The sequence below is a fragment of the Henckelia pumila genome, chromosome 4 (assembly GCF_033568475.1).
Source record: "Henckelia pumila isolate YLH828 chromosome 4, ASM3356847v2, whole genome shotgun sequence".
Taxonomy (NCBI): Eukaryota; Viridiplantae; Streptophyta; class Magnoliopsida; order Lamiales; family Gesneriaceae; genus Henckelia; species Henckelia pumila.
In genome coordinates this window covers 2,394,784-2,407,821 of record NC_133123.1, presented here as the reverse complement: position 1 = coordinate 2,407,821, position 13,038 = coordinate 2,394,784, and the positions used below count along the sequence as shown (strand labels likewise).

The following is a 13,038-nucleotide window of genomic DNA, read 5'->3' as shown; positions in this document are numbered from 1 at the left end:
TAATTAATCAAGAAAATATTAGCCCTGATATGCTACGAAAGAGTAAAGAAAATGTAGCTAGAAACCCAAAGATGGATCCAAAATTTCTGTATTTGGGAAGTGAAAGCCGACAAAGAGTATCGAACTTTCATGCTCTTTTATCTTCTTTACACCTCCATATTCCTTTGGTATCATCTTTGAATTGTGATAACACCAAATCGATGGTGCCTCGTACTTGTAAATTTATTCTTACTTGTAACCATGACTTCTTATAAATTTATTTGCCAAATCCGAAAACTCATTATCAACGACACTAAAATTTGTAAAATCTAAGTAAAGTGTGTAATATATATATAATATATAATCTGGTTTACAAAAAAGATTTAATAATAAAAAAAAAAAAATTAAAGAGATCGAGCAAGCTAAAGCGAGAGGGTTGAGGGTAGAAGGAAAGAAAACGCAATTCTATGTGTACAAATATCGATGAAGCTTCTAACTTTATGGGAGCAAAGTCGATCAGTATGCAATCAAAAAGCAGTAATAGATAGATAGATAGATACTCACTCCTCATTTCATACGTTTGTTGGCATGTTGCTTGCGTCGTTGGAACACGGAGTACTAAAAAGTAAAAACAATGCTCATTCGTTCGTTGATTTTTATTTTTTTTTTTACCACATTTCTTCCTTTTGCCCGCACTCCCATGCAATGCAAGTTGATTTTTTATTTTTATTTTGTATGACATGTAACCCGCAACTGCTACTATTTTTTATGCATACTGGATAAAGTCCCGACTAATGTAATAGCATGCGAACTATGATAGTCAAATAAACGACAATACAGGTAGATTTTAAATATAATGATCGTATATATTAATGTAAGTACTAGTTTTACGAGAATCTGGCAGTTTATTGCCGGCTCAAGAGGTTCAACAGATGAAGATATATATATATATATATATATATATATATATATATAACAAGATCAATTGTTTGCTTTTGGTGCTTCAAGCCCAAGCCCAAGTCCAAGAGGTTCAACAGACGAAGATATATATAGCAAGATCAATTGTTTGCTTTCCTAGCTAGCTAGAAACGTTTTCAAATACTGAATGGGAATGAAAAATGTGCTTCATATAATCTCATCTTGTACAGTGTATTCTCTTCTTCATGATGAATTTAACCTTCACGATTCATGATGAATTTAACTTTGGACGAGAAGTTGAGCTAGCTAGTGATCAGTAAGAGCCCAAATATGTGAGGCTAGCTAGCTCTCGGAGATGGATCACGCATAATTATATTTAATAATGAACCCATGTGAAGAAGGTGTAGGACCGGACTTGAGCACAATCTGATGAAGCTATTCGCTTCAGGGCCCAAGATTGGAGGGGCCCAAAAAAATCCGTTCTATTATTATATATAGATATATAAAGGTAAAGTTTAAAATCACATTAATAATTTGAATGTTCTAATTCATGTAAGTACTATATACAAATAATATCTCCTAAAATTTACATGTTTTATTTTATATTTTGTAGTTTTAATTGATAAAATGCATAGTTCATTTTAAGGGGGCCTATGTTCAAAAAATTCGATTCGAACCAAGAAAATCTCAAGTACGACACTGAGAAGGTGAAACTCAATAAAAACACAATATATCATATATATGTATATATATATATATATATATATATCACATTTTATATCTTTCAAAAGAATAAAAAATAAAAAATAAATCACATCTACTTGTGATATATTTCGTTCCAACACAAACACACACATATAATAAGGATATATTGTTTACGATTGTAAAGAAAACAGGTATGATACAATTAAATCTATTGATTATAGGTAATATTGGTTTACCATTCATGTATATTTAGGTTCTCCCAAATAATATATTTCTCGGTCATCGACCAATTGAGAGTTGGAGAAGTGTGGGAAAAAACCCAGCACCATGTGATATTCGATACAAACTATTTATATATCGTTAAAACATCACATATTATTAACTAAAGAAAAAATAAATCAATATTTTTAATCCAATTTATACATATGCATTTCCTTAAAATATCTCATAAAAGTATCGAACATAAAATTAAATCAAACAAGCAGTGAGCTTCAAAATTTATAAACAATACTTTTTCCCCCATCATAAATATACGTATTTCATTTCATTTTTTATCCGTCTCAAATATATCTTTTGATATCTATATTGACCAATGTTACTTTATCAAGCTACCATATCCATTAAATACATAATTTTTAATTCTATTAAAACACTCATTAAATATTGTTTTTTCAATAATTTATTTAATATGGGTTGAAACACAAATAGATTATCATTATTCATTATAGACATATTGGAATGAGTTGGTAGCATGTTGAAAAGGAAAATAGCGTACGCCTTTTAATTTGATTTAAACTTATAAAATGTAGCAAATGATTGCCGCCAGTGCTACTAATTAATTCGCAATATCGATTCATATCGTTCTTCTTTTAGTTGCATGATTAAGTGAGATCGATCGAAAATTAATATTCAGAGGTACAAAAGATATACAATGATTAAACATAATTATATTACTCATTCCCCATCGGAACAAATATTATTGGCCAAACATATTTAGCCTAAAATGAAATGATCACGTCACGGGGAAACTAGTTTTTGTTCTGTATCAAAAATATCCGCCGGAGGAATGAAGGAGTCATATGAAAGTCCAGGCACGTTGAAAACGACGTCGTGTATCCTCCATATCTCTTCCATCCTTGTCCGGCTGTGATGCATAGACGTCTCCCCGAACCGGAACACCGTGGCCACCGTCCTCCCTTGATGTGCGATCAATGTCCCGTCAACGTCTCTATAGTCTCCGATGCTGCTGCCGATGGTTGTCTCCCAGTATACGGTGTCGTTTTCCGTTGAATGTACTCTGGTGAGGTGAGAGTCTTCCATGTAGATTAAGAGGCCACTCTTCTGGCTGAAGTATCCGTAGAGGACGTGGCGGATTACCTCCGCCGGGCCTTCGTTTCTTTCCATGACCGCTGCCCGATCCGCTGCCACTTTCAGGACGAAGCAGTCGTCGTCTCCGATGCGTTTCTCCCCGAGGCATTGCGCTTTTGCGAAGAGGCTTGCGGTGGTCTTTGGATCTAGGCCCTATATACGGTGAAAAAACTTAATTTGTACATACCTTTTAAATATATTCCTATGATTTTAAATAATATTAAATCTAGTGTCATTTTATATTTGTGGTCCCGATCGGACTAAGACATAGCAAAGCTTCAAATTTGAATGGTTTTTATGGATCCAAGAGTGTGGCAGCATGTGATCTCTTTATCATATTTGAAATTTTGTAGGGATCCAAGATCGATAGCTGCATATCTCTTTGGCACAGCTTTTCTTGGTTTGACACAGGAATATATATCTTTGTAATGGATAAAATAGTGGCAAAAACTAAAGAAATAAAGGATGGGAGTTTCAACAAAGTAAAAGCCCAAAAGCACATAAATTTGTAGATGGGCACTTCCCAAAATCAAGGTATACGTATCTTCAATCATACACTTTTATCATATTCTATAATTCAAAATACAAAACATTAGGTATCATGAAATTTACTATCACTCGACATGTATTTTAAATAAAATATAATTTAAATAAAATGCATAATGATTCAACGAGATCTAGATCAAATGCCGTACATCGTCATACGAAAAAAAATTAACATGCAAAATAATTGGGGTACAAAATAATTAGGTGATGATGTCAGATAGTACCCGTATCCACATGCTCTGTCTTCATAAATTCTGTGCGTGTCCAAAGATAAGTGTTGGGTAAAGCAGGGGACACTGTCAGTTCCCATATCCATCACTAAATTAAATCCCTACTATTTATTGTTTGCAAATGATTTTTAAAAAAAAAAAAACATTTCTTGGAACCTGTAATCCTCACGCTTTTTGCCAATTAATTTTTTGCTTAATTACGCCCAAAAACCCGGAATTTAATACAGATTCATGAATGCAATTAGTTATTGTACAGAGTCATAGTAATGAATCATTCATTTACCTGAATGATACGACGTAGAGGACGTTGGGGACCTTTAGCTGCATGAGTACCGAGCCACGGCGTATGCCTCCACGCAATGTTTCCGTCGCTGCCGGCGACCACTTTATTTCCGGCGACCGCCAGTTCAAGTGACCACATGCCCGGCGACATTTGCCACATGACAAAACACCCATTTTCGCCGCTTCTTGAACCCATCGTTCTCACGCTTTTACCAGACGAAATCTCCGTTTCGCAGCGTATCAGTTTCACGACCCCTGATGTGTACATGTTCTTCACACATTTCAGCTGCTTCGAGCACCCAGTTGCCGCCAAGTATTGCTGAATTATGTAATAGGCCGCGGATGTCTCCTGTATCCATGTCAATCATCAAAATTCAACTGGACTGAACAAAAGGAAAAAAAAAAAAAGTTTGCAGTTTCTTGACTAATTTAATTAATCACTCACGATTGGGATGTCTTTAATGTGGAGTTGCGAGATGGGTTTGTTTGAAATGGGAATGGGAGCGAGTGGGCAACCCAAAACGCCGAGTAAAAGCCTTAAATCTTGCATCTTGGCAGGACTAACGTTGCCGGATCCGAACAACGGCGGTGAAGATGGGAAGCTGCTACCTCCGGGCGGCGGCACACTTCTCTCCAATCTGAACCATTCCCTGATAATTTCCCAAGAACTCTCCTTTTTATTCCCTTCTTGACTTTCCATCCCGAAATCCGGGCCTTCCATCAGAGGAGTCAGCTGTTGAACACACCACCTCTGTTTCCTATGACCCCTCGAAGCCATTGTTTCTATATACGCACTTTTTGCAATCCCAAGTGTTGATGAGATCGAAAGAAAAAAGAAACCAAGAACAAGAGATAGGAGAATCCAGGCACAGGGAAGATATATTGTGAGGTTTAGAGTGAAAGAAATGGTAGCTTTAGGCGCAAGAAGGGACAAAAGGGACAGTCCATCTACCCAACGGCAGAGAGTGTGATCAGAAGATGACAAATTAAGAGTGATATTATAGTGATCAAATAGAGGTGTGTTTTTTGGGGATCGGGGAGGGGAGCTGTCGCTTTATTCTCTTATTTCTTGCTTTTGGACTGCAATTGTCGTCTCATTACTTCTTTTATTCTCTTGAGCCACTCCAAATGAGAAGGGGTTTTCATGAATTACCATTTTCCTTTCCACATCTGGCTTCGCCCTTCTTAAGAAATGTCCTTTTTTTCACAAAAAAAAAAAAATTTGCCCATCATAATATTGCTAGCTGCTGCACTTGTCATCAAGTTATTATGTATGCACCTACCGTTTTAAGACATATTTTATTAGGACATAACTTAGTACGGGAGTCCCATGAAAGTTTTTCAAGTGGGGAATTGAAGTTTCTCCAACTGTAACAGCTTAATTACTTCCCACTACTATTTTGCATTACTGTTATTTTCTCCTATTGCCATGGATTACTATTATTATATACTTAACCAATATTCGGCATGTATCCCAATACTATAATTAAAGCTAACATGAGCCATATGTTTTATCGTACAACTCCTCATCATATAGTTCGTGCAAAAAACTCGATTTATTTTCAATGGTTTCGAGCTACAGATTTTGGAGAATTTATAATACCCAAATGCATTTAGGATTTGGTTCCAGAAGCTAATTATGTTCGGATATGATTATTATGATAGATATGTTTAGTCTTGCCTACGGAACCGAGTTTGGTTTCAAGTTTTCGAGAGTAGTAGAAAAACTTTCGAGTAATCGTGCCCAAATATATTTGCAAACCTAATAACTTGATCTCTTTTCAAACCTTAACTCAATAAAGCTTCACATATAATTAATTTTAGTCAAACAAATTGATCTCGAATTCAAATACTAAATTGAGCCAAATTAGAGTCCAACATAGTTGATTTTTCAAGATTTGAATCGACTATATAAAAAAATCATGCTCTAACTAGAAATTAACAAATCAATAATTAACATGAACAGGTGCTATGGGCCTATGGCATATGTACACCAAAGCGTGTTAATTAATCCAACAAAAAAATCAACATAAATAGGAGAATTTTGGTGGTAAATTTCATTATATACTACACTGAAATTGTTATTTTCGGTGTATTTTTTCTTATACAAGATGTTTGCGATAATATTTGAATTCAAAACAAAAAATGCTGATGAATCATCTTGTCTAAATATACATCGGAAGTATGGGTGTGGCATAGACAACTCTCTCTTCGAGATATATCAAACTTATAATTTTTTAAAACTTTTTTAGATTAAAATTATGATCTCATGGCATTTTTTAATGGCGCTCTAATCGATTATCTTTGCCCTTATTTCCCCGTGGAAATGTATAGGCTATAGCCGTTTAGCAAAGTTGTTGGGCAATTGGCATCTTTTGGGCAAACCAAACAAATCTAAGATAATATATCAAATCTCGTACCAAGTAGGATATGTCTTTCACCCACCTATTGATTTATTTTTACCATGTAGCAACTTATATTTATAATAATACTTTAGGGTAGGTCCTACTACCTTAAAGAAATTAGATATTGTCTCTTTCTTATCAAATTTAATATTATCTCATACATCGCTTCCGGCCTATATATTTCAACAACAATTTTTTTTTTTTATCAATTAAAGTTAATATGACCGAAAAACATTATCAAATGCAATGTTTTTCTATTGGATTTTTAATTGTAAACCGCAAGAGTTACATTCAATTTTTTGTTATTTATAATTTTTTGTTATTTATAATTTTTTTGTTAAAATGAAACGTTTGTGGATATAAACAGTTAAAGAGTCGGCATCAATTGGCTCCAAGTGGGTCGACATATATATTGACGCCAATTGGTAGCTCAACTTCCAAGGCAAGACTAAATTTTAAAAATTAGGAATAAATAAATAATAGGTCTTTCATAGTTTCATATATAGAAATGGTTGGTGTAAACTGAACCTTGTTATTTTAGCTATTGCAGGTAAAAATGTAGTCTTCGAATCTATTTTTCATATTCGAAGTTGCTAATAGGATATATTAGATATCTTGTATTATTATTATTATTATTATTATTATTATTATTATTATTATTATTATTATTTAAAAAAATATTCTACTTATCCATTGTAGTTTTAAAATTTATCTATTTTTTTTTAGAGAATTTTTTAATTTATCTATTACTTTGACATATATTATGGTTTTGGACTCATAAAAAGCCCAGTCCCAGATATCTATACAATGGTCATGAGTTCGGCCCGTTAAACACAACATTGGCACGTGTCGCTTCAACTAAGGACCACATTATTGCGACATAAATACAAACTGACCATATTATAGCCTACTCATTTGTTTCACCAATGATTTTAAAATTTTAAATTTCGTATCAAATATATATTTGTTGATATATTCACATATATTAAATAAATTATTGAAAAAACTATATTATAAACAAATTTCATATTTTATTTTTGTTTAATTGACTATTTTTTTTATATATTTTCAAAACTTACTTCATAATATTATATATTAATATTAATAAAAAAAATGCTTCGAAGTATAAACATTAGAGTATATTTTAGTTACGACTTAAAAAGAAAATGAAAAATATATAATTGAAGAATAACTATTTATTTTTATTATTATAAAATATATAATTATTTTATAACTATAATTATTACAAACTTTTATGATATTTTTCTTTGTAAATAAATAATAATGATAATACTGTATTTTAATAAACTATTCTGTGAATTTTTATTATGGAGATATAAATCAAGAAAATATCCTCAATTTTTTGTTTTTAAAATTTTAAAATCCCCAAAAGATCTATGTAAAATAATCATTTTATCCCGTCAAAAGAGTTTTTTATAATGAAAAAAAAAATGGACCGGCAAGTGAGTGAAACCATCGGAAATAATATTAGATTGATTATGATTTATGCCTATTTTTCATGTGAATGTTTTTTTTTTTAAAAAAAAACATTTTTATATATACTTGTTGAAATTTAATAACGATTACATGTATAATTGATTTTATTTTTAAAATTGATCTGATATGTATCGTGAAGATCTTGATATTTTGAACGTTAGATGCTACTTGTACATGCATGCATAGTCTCGATACACATTTAAGATTGAGATTTATCAATTTATTTGTCCTCCTAGCTATTTATTCAGTGCATGTCATTCTTTAAATTGTAGTGTCATTGATTGTTCTGACTTCTGCGGTGACCTCTTCTTTCGTGCTTCTGCTCAGTTTGAAAAGCCAACACTCTGTGTATATTAATCATTGTCCAACTATATCTATATGTTATTCACGATTTTATTTTTAAAAAGCATGAAAAGACGCGATTTCAAATTTTACAAATTTAAGCAGACTTCGTATGAAATTAAGCGTAGTGTTTTTAGTTTTTATTAATATTAAAATTTAAATTTATCAAGTAATCAACCGATTAAAATATTACATAAATATAAATTTTTTTAAAATAAATACATAAATTTTCAAGTTATCAAATATATGAGTTTCAAAAACACAAATTGTGTGAAGTAAAACATTTGTCATAGTTGTCGGATCAAGTGTCATATCCTTTAGTCACAAAGAAAGACGGTGAGCTAAAAATTCATGTTAATGCATTTACCTTATTTTTGTTCAAAATTTTATATTATTAAATATTTTTCTATTTAAAATAATTTTAATTTTAAAATTTCATTAAAAAAAATCAACTTGAAATTTTATTTTTTAAAAAAAATTGCATTTTTCACACTTAATATAGTCAACCGTAAAGTTGACCACTTTTTAACGTATTTGTCCGAGTGAAGCTTTGTTTTCACGTTTCGCGCTTAATTGAATGTTTTTTGTACTTCTTAAATTATTAATTTTGATTTTTTTTCTCTCTTCAAATTAACCAAGCATAGAAAATAATTTACTTCAGTTTTCAACTTAAGTTAAGTCAAATCGATCTGATTTTTCCATATCTGATGGAGACATGGAATTTCTGAATCAATGCGGCCTTTCCCAGCAAATTAGGTTATGCCCAAAACACAAAACATATCTCCATGACTCTATCACTCTATAGTTTACTAAAAAAAAATTTACAGACAATAATTTATATTTCATACGATATCAATATCTAAATATAATACAACAGAGACCTGCAATATCAAATAACAAACTCCCGATAAAAAAAAAGAAAAAAAAAAGAAAAGAATATATATCACGTCTCGCACCCATATATATTTGTACCATTCGTGCCCATATTAACTAATTAAAGTTATGAAACAACGTAGTCAATTCATGGTTAATCATTTTAAGCATAGTCAAACACGTTACACGTACGTACAGTACTCCAGCGTACTTTTGTGTATCAATATCAATAAATAATAATAATCTAAGAAAATAAAATATTATGATATTCAGAGTCATTTCCCAAAACCAAATTACTCTTTCCAACCGAATCCCAAAATCTATGAGTTTCTTTGTTGTTAATTTATTGAATGAATCATATTGAAAACTAAAAAAAAAATTTACACTTAAGCTCAGAGTCAGAGCAATGCATACTTGATCAGCTTATATTACTTGATCCTGAAACTTTAATTTCGTCATTTCAAGTTTTTTAAAAAATTATATATATATATCAAGGCTTTCTATATAATTACAAATTTTAGAAGTAATTATTTAATTAATATAATAATAATGTGTATATATGCTTTGTTCAACAAGGATAAATTTGTGGGTGAATCAAAACAATTATTATCTTTAAAAAAAAGTAATAGTTTACATTCTGCATTATTCAAAAATATAATATTCCCAAATTTGTAAGCCCCCGTCGTCTCGGAAATTTGCGAATCAACTTGCGTATTCATATTTAATATTTTTATCGTTTCATAATTTCTCAAAATTTCCTTTTTTCCCATCTTATACGTGAGATAATTTCATAGATCTTGATTCGTAAGATCGATCCGATTTATACTTAAACTGAAAAATAACATTATGACATAAAATATTATCTTTCATGAATCTGATCGAGTTTGATGAAACATCATGTCACAAAATTAACTCGTACGTGGGTGAAACTATGCTATATCAGGTGTGCTACACCCGGTGGAGTTAAGTTCTTGAATCAAGGAAAGACCCACATAATAACATGTGGATCCCACATGTTATCATATGTGCTCTACATCATCTAAGGACTATGGTGCACTTGGAGAAGACATAGTCTCACCCCCCTACCTGGATGATATTGTAAGAATTTCTGTTTTGACACCTAGTATATATAGTTTTTAATCTTATCTCTCTGGCTAGGAGTTAGTAAGGAACATGGTCTCGATAATATGTCCAATCTTTTCGTACCAAACGAAGATAGGATTCTTCTGGTAAATAATTAATAAATACTGTTTCGAAAACATTTTTTAAAAAAAGTAATTAATAATGAACAATTTTTTTTTTGAGAATAATTAATAATGAACATTAAGTACTTCACTATATATGCAACTGTCTGCGCTTGGGAACTGACAAATGTATAAAGGAAAACGATGGACTCGAATGCTCTACTCTCCCATAATGATCCGTCCGAGACTCCATCGCCGCAAAAGCATCGCCGGTACCCTTCCCTGGACGACACTATTGAATATTGCATCGGAGACTTTGGGTGGATGCAGTTTCTCCAAACCACGCTTGTGTCCATTGCATGGTTTTTCGACGCTCAACAGGTCTTCATCAGCGTCTTTACGGACGCAGAACCCAAATGGAGTTGCAATATTAATGATTCAACGAGTTCCCAGAATTTCAGTACATTTTGTGGCGACAAAAGTAACATATGTCGGCTTCCCAAGGATGCCTGGTCTTGGGACTTTCCTGCTCACACATCCATTATTTCCGAATGGTCTCTCGAGTGTGCGGGATCTGTTACAATGGGCCTTCCGGCTTCTTCTTTCTTCTTAGGTTGTTTGGCAGGTGGGTTCACGCTGGCTATATTAGCAGATTCAAGGCTGGGGAGAAAGAACATGCTTGTTTCATCTTGTTTATTAATGTCTGTAACTGGAATGTTAACCGCTTGTTCGATGAATGTATGGATGTATGCCGGTTTGCGTTTTCTCAGCGGTTTAGGCCGATCCACAATCGGGACATGCGCGCTGGTTTTGGCAGCCGAGCGAGTGGGGAAGAGATGGAGAGAAAAAGTTGGGATCCTTGGATTCATCTACTTCACTCTTGGATTTCTTTCTCTCCCGGCGATGGCGTTCCTGCTTAAAGGTTCTTCGTGGAGATTAATGTACATTTGGAGTTGTTTTCCAGCTATCATTTATTCGTTTTTGGCGTATTTCTTGGTCAGAGAGTCTCCTAGATGGCTATTCATCGAGGGGAGGAAAGATGAATTTGCTGCGACGGTCAGAAGTATGGCCGTGCATGAAAGCAACTTAACGAAGAGCTTTATTGACGGGTGCATGCAGTGGCCGGAAGAGATTAAGCCTCGGGAGACCGATATATACGCTGCCATGAAGATCTTGCTGAGGAAAGGCTGGGCCTTGCGGCAACTCTTGGCCGTCATGGTGGTGGGATTCGGGATCGGCATGATTTACTACGGCATGCCTTTGGGACTGGGCAATTTGTCTTTTGATCTATACTTGAGCGTCACTTTAAACGCAGCGTCGGAATTCCCGGCGTCGCTGATAACCTTTTTGCTTATAGGGAAGCTGAACAGGAAGGTTTCGGTGCTGGGACTGTCGATGCTGAGCGGAATTTGCAGCGTTGCATGTGTTTTGGTGAGCAGGAAAGGGGTTCAAATGGGGCTGGAATTGGTTTCTTTTTTTAGTGCGTGCACGGCTTTCAATGTGGTCCTGATTTACACGCTGGAATTGTTTCCTACGTGCGTGAGGAACTCGGCGGTGTCGATGGTGCGGCAGGCGCTGGTGGTTGGCGGAGTTCTCAGCCCGGTGCTTGTGGCTGCCGGAAGAAAGAATAATGGGTTTATGTCTTATGGCGTGTTTGGAGTGACGGTTTCTTTATGCGGTTTGTTTGTCTTGTGGCTGCCTGAAACTAGAGGCAGAAAATTGTGCGACACCATGGAGGAAGAAGAGGAGAATTAATATGAAGTGATCTGAATCTATTATTATTTGTTTTGAAGTTGGGAGTTTGATTTAGGATCAATTCATGGTATGGTGGGATTAGAAGTTTTCGGCTTTTCAACGAATTCTTTCTCACTTAATCTTTGATATATGCGCCTTCAATATTCGTAGATATCAAAGATGAAGTGTGAAAAAATTTGTTGGAAAACTGAAAACTTTTAATGGTGGGATAATCATTTTTATGCAATATTCAAATTAATATAATGTTCTTATTGATTTATCCTATTTATATTATCATGCATGATTCATAATCGTCTCTCAAACTTTTGTTTTGTGAGTTATGTATGTTTCTTCTCTCAAGTTAGATAATCAAATAATATGATGCATCTATCCTTGTGTATTTTTTTCTGTCAAAATTTAAACATCTTCTCTCATGCATGTGATATATATGAGATAATCAAATAATTAATTGAAGGTGTAATATGAGCGATTACAAGTTTGAAAACGCGTATTGAAAAATCAATTACCATTTATTATTAGTTATTAATTACATAAAGGACAATCAGATGCGATCACCAACACATTTGTGCATTAATTATTGTCCATGACAAATCCGAATAGATTAATACCTAAAGGACAATATAATGTTTAGTTGATATAATAACCACCGGTATCCGTAAATTTGCGGCCAAACGTTCAATATTGTGGGAATTTCCCGTCTAATTTTCATTGAACATACATTTTCTGTAGCAATTGAATTATGCACGGGATACCTTTAAGAGCACCCACAATAGTGGACATTTTGGGGATAAATATCTTCCCAAATGTCCACCATACAAAATGTTTTCCACAACATTTTGTTTCCCCGTACCAATTTTTTTTTTTTTTTTTTTTTCCAATTAACAGGAACGCCTCATAAATTCATAATGCGCGCGTGCAGTAGGGGGCCTCAATCTGATTGAGACCCTCTTTTTT

At 33.4% G+C, this 13,038-nt stretch overlaps 2 protein-coding genes across 2 annotated transcripts; one reads left to right on the top strand and one right to left on the bottom strand.

Annotated features, from left to right (window-relative positions):
* Positions 1 to 2,474: 2,474 nt before the first annotated feature.
* Positions 2,475 to 5,125, bottom strand: LOC140865018 (uncharacterized). The gene is made up of 3 exons (XM_073269500.1): positions 4,474 to 5,125; positions 4,030 to 4,377; positions 2,475 to 3,123 (listed from the first exon to the last, which is right to left on the bottom strand). Exons 1-3 carry the CDS (start codon positions 4,804 to 4,806, stop codon positions 2,620 to 2,622), a joined length of 1,185 nt encoding a protein of 394 aa, XP_073125601.1. The 5' UTR covers positions 4,807 to 5,125; the 3' UTR covers positions 2,475 to 2,619.
* Positions 5,126 to 10,533: 5,408 nt separating this feature from the next.
* LOC140894374 (organic cation/carnitine transporter 3) lies at positions 10,534 to 12,156 on the top strand. Its single transcript, XM_073302884.1, has one exon. The coding sequence runs from the start codon at positions 10,534 to 10,536 to the stop codon at positions 12,082 to 12,084; it is 1,551 nt and encodes a 516-aa protein (XP_073158985.1). The 3' UTR covers positions 12,085 to 12,156.
* Positions 12,157 to 13,038: the final 882 nt, after the last annotated feature.

Excerpts from the sequence above, each read along its gene's own strand:
- LOC140865018 (XM_073269500.1), bottom strand. The coding sequence starts at position 4,806 with ATGGCTTCGAGGGGTCATAGGAAACAGAGGTGGTGTGTTCAACAGCTG. Across the intron at positions 4,378-4,473 it reads ACATTAAAGACATCCCAATC|GAGACATCCGCGGCCTATTA; the intron begins GTGAGTGATTAA and ends ACATGGATACAG. Across the intron at positions 3,124-4,029 it reads CTCTACGTCGTATCATTCAG|GGCCTAGATCCAAAGACCAC; the intron begins GTAAATGAATGA and ends CACCGTATATAG.
- LOC140894374 (XM_073302884.1), top strand. The coding sequence starts at position 10,534 with ATGGACTCGAATGCTCTACTCTCCCATAATGATCCGTCCGAGACTCCA.